This window comes from Equus przewalskii, chromosome 5 (genome assembly GCF_037783145.1).
Source record: "Equus przewalskii isolate Varuska chromosome 5, EquPr2, whole genome shotgun sequence".
Classification (NCBI taxonomy): domain Eukaryota; kingdom Metazoa; phylum Chordata; class Mammalia; order Perissodactyla; family Equidae; genus Equus; species Equus przewalskii.
Window position 1 is genome coordinate 54,094,837 of NC_091835.1, and position 12,240 is coordinate 54,107,076.

A 12,240-nucleotide genomic window follows, 5' to 3' on the forward strand; every position below is an offset into this window, starting at 1 on the left:
CATTCAAAAAAATAGGAGGAAAGATCCAAACTCATTTTATAAGGCCAGCATTACCCTGATACCAAAACCAGACAAGGGCACTATAAGAGAAGAAAATTGTAGGCCAATATTCCTGATGAATGTAGATGCAAAAATCCTCAACAAAATATTATTTGAGGAAGATTAACCCTGAGCTAACATGTGCTGTCAGTCATCCTCTTTTTCTGAGGAAGATTGGCCTGGAGGTAACATATGTGCCCATCTTCCTCTGCTTTTTATGTGGGATGCCTGCCACAGCATGCCGTGATGAGTGGTGCACAGGTCCTCACCTGGGATCTGAACCAGCGAACCCCAGGCTGCTGAAGCAGAGCACACAAACTGAACCTCTTTGCCACCAGGCCAGCTCCCCATTCTCTCCACATTTATTCAACATAGTATTAGAAGTCCTAGCCAGAGCAGTTAGGCAAGAAAAAGAAAGAAAAGGCATCCAAATTGGAAAGGAAGAAGTAAAATTGTCTCTTTTTGGTGATGACATGATATTTTTTTTGAGGAGGAGGATTAGCCCTGAGCTAACTACTGCCAAATCCTCCTCGTTTTGCTGAGGAAGACTGGCACTGAGCTAACATCCATGCCCATCTTCCTCTACTTTACATGTGGGATGCCTACCACAGCATGGCGTGCCAAGTGGTGCCATGTCTGCACCCGGGATCCGAACCGGCAAACCCCGGGCCGCTGAGAAGTGGAACATGCACATTTAACCACTGCACCACCGGGCTGGCCCTGACATGATCTTATATATAGAAAACCATAAAGACTCCACCAAAAACACTGTTAGAATTTATAAACAAGTTCAGTAAAGTTGCAAGATGCAAAGTCAATACAGTCATGTGCTGCATAATGACGTTTCAGTCAATAGCAGATGTGGTCCCATAAGATTAGTACCATGTAACCTTGGTGTGTAGTAAGCTATACCGTCTAGGTTTGTGTAAGTATATTCTATGACGTTCACACACAATGAAATTGCCTAACAACGCATTTCTCAGAACGTATCCCCGTCATTAAGCTACTCATGACTGTACACAAAAATCAGTTGCATTTCTATACACTAACAATGAACTATCAGAAAGAGAAATTAAGAAAACAATCCCATTTACAATAGTATCAAAAAGAATAAAATACTTAGGAATAAATTTAAAAAAGGAGGTAAAAGATCTGTACACTGAACACTATTAAGGCATTGACGAAAGAAACTGAAGACAACACAAATAAATGGAAAGGTTTTCATGCTCATGGGGTTGGGAAGAATTAATATTGTTAAAATGTCCATACTACCCAAAGCGACCTACAGATTCAGTGCAATCTATCAAAATTCCAATGACATTTTTCGCAGAAGTGGAACAAACTCCTAAAATGTATATGGAGCCACAAAAGACCCCAAATAGCCAAAGCAGTCTTAAGAAGGAAGAACAAAACTGGAAGCATCATACTTCCTGATTTCAAACTATGTTACAAAGGTATGGTAATCAAAACAGTATAGTATTGGCGTAAAAACAGACACATAGATCAGTGGAACAGAACAGAGAGCCCGGAAATAAGCCCATGTATATGTGGTCAATTAATGTACAGCAGAGGAGCCAAGAATGGGGAAAGGATAGACCCTTCAGTAAGTGGTGGTGTAAAACTGACAGCCACATACAAAAGAAGAAAAATGGACTGTATTCTTATACACAAAAGTCAACTCAACATCAATTAAAGACTTGAACATAAGACCTGAGACCATAAAACTTCTAGAAGAAAACATAGGGCACAAGTTTCTTAACATTGGTCTTGGCAATGATTTTTTAGATTTGTTGCCAAAAGCAAAAATAAACAAGGAGGACTACATCAAACCAAAAACCTCTGTACAGTAAAGCAAACCATTAATATAACGAAAAGGCAGTAGATGGAATGGCAGAAAATATTAGCAAATCATCTATCTGATAGGGCCTGATATCCAAAGTATATAAAGAACTCGTACAACTCAATAGCAAAAGCCAAACAATCTGACTAAAAAAATGAGTGGAGGAACTAAACAGGCATTTTTCCAAAGAAGACATACAGGTGGCCAACAGGTACATGAAAAGGTGCTCAGTATCACTCATCCTCGGGAAATGCAAATCAAAACCATACTGAGATATCCCCTCACACCTGTTAGAATCGCTGTCATCAAGAAGACAAGAGATAAGTATTGGCAAGGAAAAAAGGGAACCCTTGTGCACTCTTGGTAGGAATGTGAACTGGTGCAGCCCTTATGGAAAACAGTGAGGAAGCATTAGAAATAAGATTGCTATATGATCCAGCAATCCCACTCCTGGGTATATATCCAGAGGAAATGAAAACAGTATATGGAAGAGATATCTGAACTCCTGTGTTCATTGAAGCATTATTCACAACAGCCAAGATGTGGAAACAACCTGTGTGGCCATCAGTAGATGGATGGATAAAGAAGATGTGTTTTATATATGTGTGTATGTGTGTGTGTGTGTGTATGTATATATGTACGTGTATATATATATGTACACGTACAATGGAATATTCAGTTGTGAGAAGGAAGGACATCCTGCTGTCTGTGACAGTATGGATGGACCTTGAGGGCATTATGCTAAGTGAAATATGTCAGACAGAAACACAAGTAGTGTGATGTCACTTATATTTAAAATCTAAAAAAGCTGAAATCATAGAAACAGAAAGTACAGTGGTGGTTACCAGGCGCTGAGAGGTGGGGGGAAAAGAAAGATGTTGTTCAAAGAGTACAGACTTGCAGTTATAAGATGAATAAGTTCTGGGGATCTAATGTATAGCATAGTGATTATAGTTAATAATACTATATTATATAACTGAAAGTTGTTAAGAGAGTAGATCTCAAAGGTTCTCCCCACAAAAAAGAAATTATAATTGCTTGGTGTGATACAGGTATTAGCTAATGCTGTGGGGTGATAATTTTGCAACATATACGTGGATCAAATCAAGTTGTATACCTTAAACTTACACAATGTTTTGTCAATTATACCTCAATAAGGATGGGGGGGAAAGAATCCCGTTTCTAATATACTGTATAGCATTGCATTCTGAGTCATTTGCTGGTTTCTCCTTTTTAAGTTGTTTTCAGTGAATTGTTAGATGTCAAATCTGCAGTTCTTTTTTTTTTGCAGACCACTCTACAAGGTGTTATGAATATTAAATACAATCAGAAATCATAATCCTTGCTCAGGTAGGTTAGGGACTTATTGTTGAATTATAGAAAGCATATACATAAAAAGATTAAAGAAAATATTGGAGAGTGTTGACAACAGATGCAAATTTATGTGATCCAAACTGAAGATAGTATAGAAGAATACTGAATAGCTGAATAGTAGTGGGGTCAGTAATGGGATGCTTTGCAGAGAAGAGTTATCTTGAAGAAATTGTGTAAAATGTTAAAGAAGTTAGAAATGAAATGTACCTGCAGTAACATCAAATAGTAGAAGAGCTGGTGGTGAAAAGCAATAGTCTCATGCTTCTCCTTTTCCACCCCGGCCCCTCATTCTACAAGTGTTCTCCTTTAATCATTATTTAGGTCTGGTAATTTTTATGTATATCTTTTCTCTCTTTGTATATATAATATATATTCTCTCTATATATAAAGAAGGTATATAATGTATATACTTTGGTATATATATTCATATGATTTATCTATATATTTTTAGTTTTATATGTATAAAATGGAAGTACTCACCTGAATATAATTATGCCTCCAGTTCTAGATTTATCACATTTCAGCAATATCTATTGATTCCTAGATCTAAACATAGATTTCACTCTTTTGTACTATTATCTATCTTCCCATATGCCTGGAGGTAAAGGCAAAGGACATTTTTTTTTGCTCGTGGTTCTATGTGTGTTTTCATTTTATATATATATATAAAATATATATATTCCAATTGAGTTTCTGTTCTGATTTGCATTGGAGAATATATAGGATAAGCAAATTTGAATTGTTTAAGATTCACAGCTATTAGTGATTGATTGTGTAATTTATTGCAAGAGTTAACACCTTTGGATAAAGTCTTAAATTCATGTTGATTTAAAGAGGATGTCTAAATGCCCAGTATACTTGTTAAGGCTTTTCAGGAAAGAAAATGAAGCCTAGAAACTCTTCACAGGTGGCCTGATTGTGCTGGAAGCAGAAATAGGATAGTGAACATGATTGTGATGAAATTTGAGCTTTTGGGAGGGCCTTCCATTCAAAATTACAAGGACAAAGAGATAAAGAGGTCTTAAAAAGTAGATACCTTACTCTTGAAATGAGGGAAGGAAAAAAATCTCTTCTATCTCCTTTCATTTATGTGGTCGCATAGGATGCATTTCTGTTCCTTTGGATTACATGTTTCTGTATTCATTAGTGCGTAATAGTAGACTGACGCTGATCACTGTTCCAAATTTGTGCCGCATTTGGCACAGATCATATATCACTTTTTGATCCTTTGTAAAGCCAGTTAACAAATGCATTGCACTATGATAAATTCCATTTTTCTCCTTTTTAACCGTTATTTTTAAATGTGCATGTATAATCTAGAAAGTGGTCATTGTGATGAGATAGTTCTAAAATACTTCATAATTTTTAGGTGAGAAAGGCTTTCATACAGCACATTCAGAAGAGCAGCATTATATCTTACAGTATTTGAGTGTTTTAATCTTTATTTTGCCTGTACACTTCTGCCAGCTTCTGGGTTTAGATTGTGACTTCCAAATAACTCAAAAGCTTTTCAGATATTTCTTCTCAGTTCTCTTTCAAAGTAGGTCAGTTCAGATTTTATATCTAACTTGCAAATGGAAAATCTGAAGCACAGGAAAGTTAGATAATTTACCAAAACTTTAATAATCAGTGGCAGAAGTTAAGTAAAAACCAAGGTCTTCAGAAGTCTAGTCTATTGCTCTACCTATTAGATGAATAAAAGGCTAATAGGGATCTATTATGTACTCTCCAGTTGGCTGTCCTTTTTAAAACATATAATCAGGTAATTTAATTTAAAAGCTGTAATTATCATCTTGTGATTGAAATGACTTATTCAAAGTTAAAAAGATTCAGTAGAAACCCAGGAACTCATAAAATTCCCCAGACTAGTCTCTTATAAACTGCTTGGCAGTGTTGCATCTTACAGTGCAGAGTATTGGAATTAGTCCATAATAGCAATGAAATTTAATCTCAGTAATCTTGCTCTGTTAATTTTATTTAAATGTCAAAATGTTCATAATTGCAAAGATATTTCTTTCCCCTCGAAGTGTCAGTATTGATCTCTTAAACAGGGTGTTTGGGGAATGGTGTGAGCTATACTTAATTTGCTAACATATATTTAGTCCCAGATCTTGGAGAATCTGTGTAACCCACAGTGACGTGTTGCTGACTCTGATATTAAAGCCTAAATGGGAGCTAAATATAGAACCTACCGTAAGAAAATTGTTAGCTTGGGGAAAATGTTGTTGGCAAAGAACCTTTCACTGTCCCTTAGATCACCTAGAAGAGCTCCCATGTCTGCCTGTGATTGTGACCAGCCTCTCCTGCAGTTCTGCCTTTTTGGAGAAAGGACAGATCCGTGAGGTCTAATGTGTTTGACCTAAGAAACCAATTACATTTAGCTATTCTTAGAATGAGGCTGCTTAAGAATTGAGATTTCCATTGAGGGGAACCTGACAGTGCCATAAGTTTTCATTCCAAGCTGAGAGCCACACTGACTTGATAGGAATAGAGCAAAGTGAAATTAGCTGCCTACCTGTGGAGTCCCTCAATACTGATAGCTGGGGGAGGCTGGAAGCTATCTCATTTCCTCTTAAGTTTTTTTTCCCCAATTTAGACCTGAGTTTACACCTCTGTGTTATGGAGATAGACGTGAGAAGTCTTCGTGGTGCTTGGAATTTCCTGTGTGGCCCGAGTCTCATACCCAGTCCCACCTCCCCACTAGGCTAGCTGTCTTGCTTGAATATGAGGACAAGTCTCTTCCTCTTTCCATTTAGCCCCCAGTGGCTCAGAAGTCACAGAAGAAACATGAATTACTGTAAGGATCCATTTAAGGATGACCTAGGCTTTTGTACCTGTTTCAGTTTGAGGCCATATTCTGAAAGAATGTTGACCACATCCCACTTTTCTCTTAGAGCATTTTCAGAGCTTCTTTCAATTCTCATCATCTGATCTTTAGTAACCTACAGTTGGGAGTGAATTAATGTTACCTGTTGCCTTTTCAAAAACAGTCATGCTCTGGGCGCTATGAACTGTTTGCTTCTGGTTGGTGAGGAGGAATTAAACTGTCCCATAACAGATATGTACAAAGCTATAGTAAGCTTCCATCGAGTCATATTTCCCTTTTAACTGGACATACCCCCCCCACCAGACCTGAACTATCCAAATCATTCCTTTAGTTAAGTTCCCTAATTAGAATTCACCTAAGAAGAAAAGAGATGAGGGGTGATGATTTGTAAATAAAGTGCAGAAGAGGATCTGTTCTTTCGTTTCATGTCACTTGAGAATGATCTCTCAATAATTTGATTGTCTGGTAGCATACATTACAATGCGAATTCACTTGCAAAACTATAATTGGGATCACTTTTTTTAATTCTCAGAGTTCTGCACTGAGTGGCCAGCTGCACTGGACAATGATGAGAAATGCGAGAAGCATTTTCCAGTTGAAATTGAAACAGCTGATTATGTTTCAGCGGGACCATCTGTTCGAAACCCCAAAGCACGAGTAGTAACCTTAAGGGTAAGAGAGAGATATTTTTTAGAGAAGAATGATTATAATGTTTAAAAGCAGCGTTTTGTATCAGTTATAAAACTGATACATACTTACTGTAGAAAATTTGGAGAACATAAAAGTGTTTTAAAGTATAAAATAAAATTGCTTGTAAGTCTACCACTCATAAATAAGTAATATGTCTACAGGAGCTCATTTTAGTATATATGCAGTTTGCCTTTGTGTATATTAGTGGGATGATACTGTATTTGATTAGTTATCTGCTTTTTCATTTAACAATATGAATTAAAATTTTCTCAGTGTTATTAAACATTCTTTAATATTATTTTTAGTGGCTGCGTAGAGTAGCATGTAAATGAGAGTCTATTATGTGCAAAGACTGTTTGAGGCTGGAGTCTGATGTTGATCAATTCAGACATAGTCCTTTTTCTGAGACTGAAGTGGGAGATACAAACAAATAATTCCATAGTATAGATCTACCATGATTTATTTAAATTATCTATATTCTGGGACATTTAGGCTTTCTAACAGTTTTCTTTATTAGAAAAATATAATGAATATCCTTAGAGATTAATATTTGTGTATATTCCTAATTATGTTCCTAGGATAAATTCCTGAATGGAGAACTGTCAGGTCAAAGGATGCAGATGTTTTGAAGTTTTTTTGATATATATAGTACAAATTTTTTTATTATATATTATATAGTTCCTGTAGGAAATGTGAAAAATACAATACCAGCAGATTGTGTGAAAACCTTTTTTTCTATACCCTCACCAACCTAAATATTATTATTACCTATCAATTTGATAGGTAAAAGATATCTTATATTTAAAATTTGTATGTTTTTGAATTCTAATGAGAGTGAGAATTTATTCTTTTGCAAATGTTTTTTATTTGTATTCTTATTTGATGTTGTATTGATTTCCTGTATACTTATTCTTTTCTTTTTAACAACTTATTGAAATATAATTCACATACTATAGAATTCACCCTTTTTAAAGTGTACAACTTAGTGGTTTTTTAGTATATTGACAGAGTTGTGCAACCATCACCACTACCTAACTCCAGAAATTTTCATCACCATAAAGAGAAACCCAATACTCATTATCAGTCACTCCCCATTCTCCTCCTTCTTTACCACTTCCAAGCCCCGTCAACTACTAATCTACTTTCTGTTTCTGTGGATTTCCTCTTCTTGATATTTCATATAAATGAATTATATATAATGTATTCTTTCACTTAGTATAATACTTTCAGTGTTTCACCTGTTGTAGTATATATCAGATCCTCATTCCTTTTTATTGCCAAATAATATTCCATTTTATGGATATACCATATTTTATCCATTTATCAGTTGGTAGACATGTGGGTTGTTTCCACTTGTTGGCTATTCTAAATAATGCTGTTATGAACATTCGTGTACAGGTTTTTATGTGGACATAAGTTTCTAGTTCTCTTGGTTGTATACCTAGGAGTGGAATTGCTGGGTCATGTATAACTCCATGTTTCCCATTTTGAGGGACTACCAAACTGTTTTTCAATAGTGCCTGCACTATTTTACAATTTCACCAGCAATGTTTGAGGGTTCCAGTTTCTCCACATCCTCACCAGTGGTTGTTATTGTTGGTCTTTTTAGTTTTAGCCATTCTGATGAAGATGAAGTGGTATGTCATTGTGGTTTTGGTTTACATTTCCCTAATGATTAATGATGTTGAACACCTTTTCGTGTGCTTATCGATCATTTGTATATCTTCTTTGGAGAAATGTCTATTCAGATTCTTTGCCTATTTTCTGATTGAGTAATTTGTCTTTATTGTTCACTTGTATTTTTTATATATTCTGGATACCAGTCCCTTATCAGATACATGACTTGCAAATATTTTTTCCTCATTCTGTGGTTTGTCATCTCACTTTTTTGGTGGTGTCCTTTTAAGCACCAAAGTTTTAATTTGATGAAGTCCAATTTATGTATTTCTTCTTTCTCTCTTGTGCTTTGGTGCCATATGTAAGGAACCATTGTCTAATTCAAGGTCATGAAGATTTTCTCCTATGTTTTCTTCCAAGAGTTTTATAGTTTTGTTTCTTACATCTAGATCTGTGATCCATTTTTAGTTAGTTTTTGTATATGGTGTAAGGTAGGGATTCAACTTCATTCTTTTGCGTGTGGATGTTGCTCTGTCTCAGCACTGTTTGTTGAAAAGACTACTCTTTAGCCATTGAATTGTCTTGGCATCCTTGTCAAAAATGGTTTAGTTATTTTTTAACTTTTCACCTGGCTGTATTACTACATTCTGTTTTTTAATCTTTCATTATGGAAAATTTCAAATGTATGTAGACGTGGAGAAAGTAGTCTAATAAATACCCATACACGTGGCACCTTGATTTAGTAATTCATATTTTGACAAATTTAAAATATTGAGTGCTTCATACATTCTCGCACACAAGTGTTTTTGGTTTACGTGTTTACTTTAAAATGACTAATATCTGACATTTCACACTAAAATACTTCAGTGTGTTATCTCTAAAAATTAAAGAGATTTTTTCTATGTAATTCCAATATAATTAATATGTCTAACAAAATGTTCAATAATTCCTTAATATCTAAAATAACTACTCTACACTCAAATTTCTGCAATTGTCTCACCAAAATGGGTGGGTTTTTTTTTTTTTTTTTTTGGTGAAGAAAATTCAGTCTGAGCTAACATCTGCCAATCTTCCTCTTTTTTTTCTTGATGAAGATTAGCCCTGGGCTAACATCTGTGCCAGTCTTCCTCTATTTTGCATGTGGGACACCGCCACAGCATGGCTAACAAGTCTTGTACGTCTGTGCCCAGGATCCAAACCCGCAAACCCAGGCTGCCGGACGGAGTGTCCTGGACCTCACCACTATGCCACGGGGCTGGCCCACCAAAATGTTTTTTTAAGTAACTTTTTGTTTAAACCAGAATCCAGTCAAAGACTATGCGTTTGCTTGTACTCTGTCTTAAGTCCTTTTAAATGTAGACCAGCAAAGGACCTCACTACTACTCTCCCGACACTCACCGCCCCCATGACAGGTATTTCATCCTGTAGCATTTCCTACCTTCTGAATTTGTCTGAGTGCATCCTGACGTCATTTACCTTATTTCTCTATCTCCTGTACTTCATATAAACTGGAAGTTGGATTTAACGGACTGATTGGATTCAGTTAAATACTTCGAGAAGAATACTTGATAGATGTTGCTCTGTATTTTATATTGCAGTACATGCAAGGACACATAAAGAAATCTGGTTGCCTCGTTCTTAGTATGCTGAGATCGATCACTTGGTTAAGAGGCTTACAAACTGATCATTACATTGCGAAGTTATGTATTGTTGTTCTTTGCTTTTTCTTTGAACAGGTAATCTGTAAGTAGATATACTTAGTAAGTTTTGATCAAGTAAAATCACTAATTCTTTTTGATGTTCAAAATATATCCTAACTTTGGCTCGTGGGAACTTTTTTAAATTGGTTCCTATGGCATTTTGTTACAGTCCCATTGGCATTGGTAAATTTCCTTGTGTTCTGGCAACAAGGTGGCCCAGGCTCACTTTATGTATTTCTTATCCCAGACCTAGAATTAGCTATTTCTCCAAGGAGCTCTGATTCCTTCTAGTGGACATAGGTGGTTAGAGACCAAAATCCAGATGCAAGGACTTTTCAGTTGATTCTTTTGGAGATTTCTCAGGAAATAAGGGATAAATAATAGTTTTACTTCTTCTTTTTTTAATGTTTATAGCTTTTTGTCTTTGCATTAGATGAAATTTCTAAAATAATGTTTATGTAGTCCCTTATGCTGTTCTGTACTGTAATGGTGTGCCTCTCTAGTGTTTAACCTCTAGGTATGAGATTGGATTTCAGTTTGAGGTAATAGTCTCTATTATGTTAATGATGTATCCTATTCCTAGTTTACTAGCATTTTTTGTTTTGTTTTGTTTTGTTTTGTTTAAGGTTCACCCTGAGGTAACATCTGTTGCCAGTCTTCCTCTTTTTTTTTCTTCTCCCCCAAGCCCCCCAGAGCATAGTTCTATATCCTAATTGTAAGTTTTCTAGGTCTGCTATGTGGTATCCCGCCAAGCATGGCTTAATGAGCAGTGGGTCCACGCTCAGGATCTGAACTGGTGAACCCTGGGCTGCCAAAGTGGAGTGCACAAACTTAACCACTCGGCCATAGGGCCAGCCCCTACTAGCATTTTTGAGATGATCTACTTTAAATTGTTGAAGTAATGAGTTATATTAATAGATTTTCAAGTAGTAAACCATGTCTGAACCTGATCAGTTTATGGTATATCATTCTTTTACTTTATACTGATTTGCTTTGTTGCTATTTTCTTTAGGATCGTTTGTTCTAATCTTATGTTGCTTTGGAGAAACATCACATCCCCGCCTTACTCACCAGGAACATGCCACGTGCCAGTGCAGTTCCAAGTGTCTGCCCTAGTAACTTCTAAGCTAGTATTTGAAACCACTCTTAGTTCCCTTTGTTAAAGGATGCACGTTGCATGTCTTTTTCACACGACAGTCATGGGACAGTTACCTAATGTCCTTTTTTTTTAATTAAACTTTTTATTTTAGATTAGTTTTAGATTTACAGAAAAGTTTCAAGGACAGTACAAAGAGTTCCCCTATGTTTCACACCAAATTTCTGCTGTTGTTAACATCTTACGTTACTATGGTACATTTATACAACTCATGAATCAATATTGATACATTATTAATTAAAGACCATACTTTATTCACATCTTCTTTGTTTTTACCTAATATTCCTTTTCTGTTCAGAATCCCATCCAGGGTACCCACGTTACATTTGGTCATCATGTCTCCGTAGGCTCCTCTTGACTGTGATGGTTTCTCAGAATTTCCTTGTTTTTGATGACCTTGACAGTTTTGAGAAGTACCAGTTATGTATTTTGTGGAATATCCTTCAATTTAGATTTGTTTGAGTTTCTCTCATGGTTAGACTGGTGGTGTGTGTTTTGGGAAGAAAACCACAGAAGTCAAGTGCCATTCTCATCACATCATAGTGAGGGGATAGGCTCCTAACATGCCCCATCACTGATGCTGCAGCCTTGATCACCTGGCTGAGGTAGTGTTTACCAGTTCTCTTCACTGTAAAATTAGCCTTGTTTTCTTCCTTACCAGATGTACTCCTTAGAAGGAAGTCACTCTGCACAGACAACACTTCAGGGGTTGGGAGTTATGCTCCACCTTCTTGAAGGAGAAGTATCACATAAATTAGTTGGAATTCTTCTCTATGGGAGAATTGTCTGTTCTCCTCCCTTTATTTATTTGTTCAGTCATTTATTTATATCAGTGTGGACTCAAGGATATTTATTTTATCCTTTGGATTATAATCCAATAATGCATTATCTGTTTTGTTGCTCAGATTGTTCCAGCTTTGGCCATTGGGACCCCTTTCAGTTGGCTCCTTGTTCCTTTGCCAAGCCCCATCATTTGTTTTTTTAAATACTTCTTTAT

At 36.1% G+C, this 12,240-nt stretch overlaps 1 protein-coding gene across 1 annotated transcript in view; it reads left to right on the forward strand.

Moving 5' to 3' along the window:
• Window positions 1–12,240, forward strand: part of MRPS35 (mitochondrial ribosomal protein S35) — a 47,158-nt gene that overhangs the window by 9,320 nt on the left and 25,598 nt on the right. Inside the window, exon 5 of the mRNA XM_008515862.2 lies at window positions 6,613–6,752. Coding sequence (XP_008514084.1) covers window positions 6,613–6,752 — 140 coding nt within the window. The remainder of the gene's footprint in view (window positions 1–6,612; window positions 6,753–12,240) is intronic.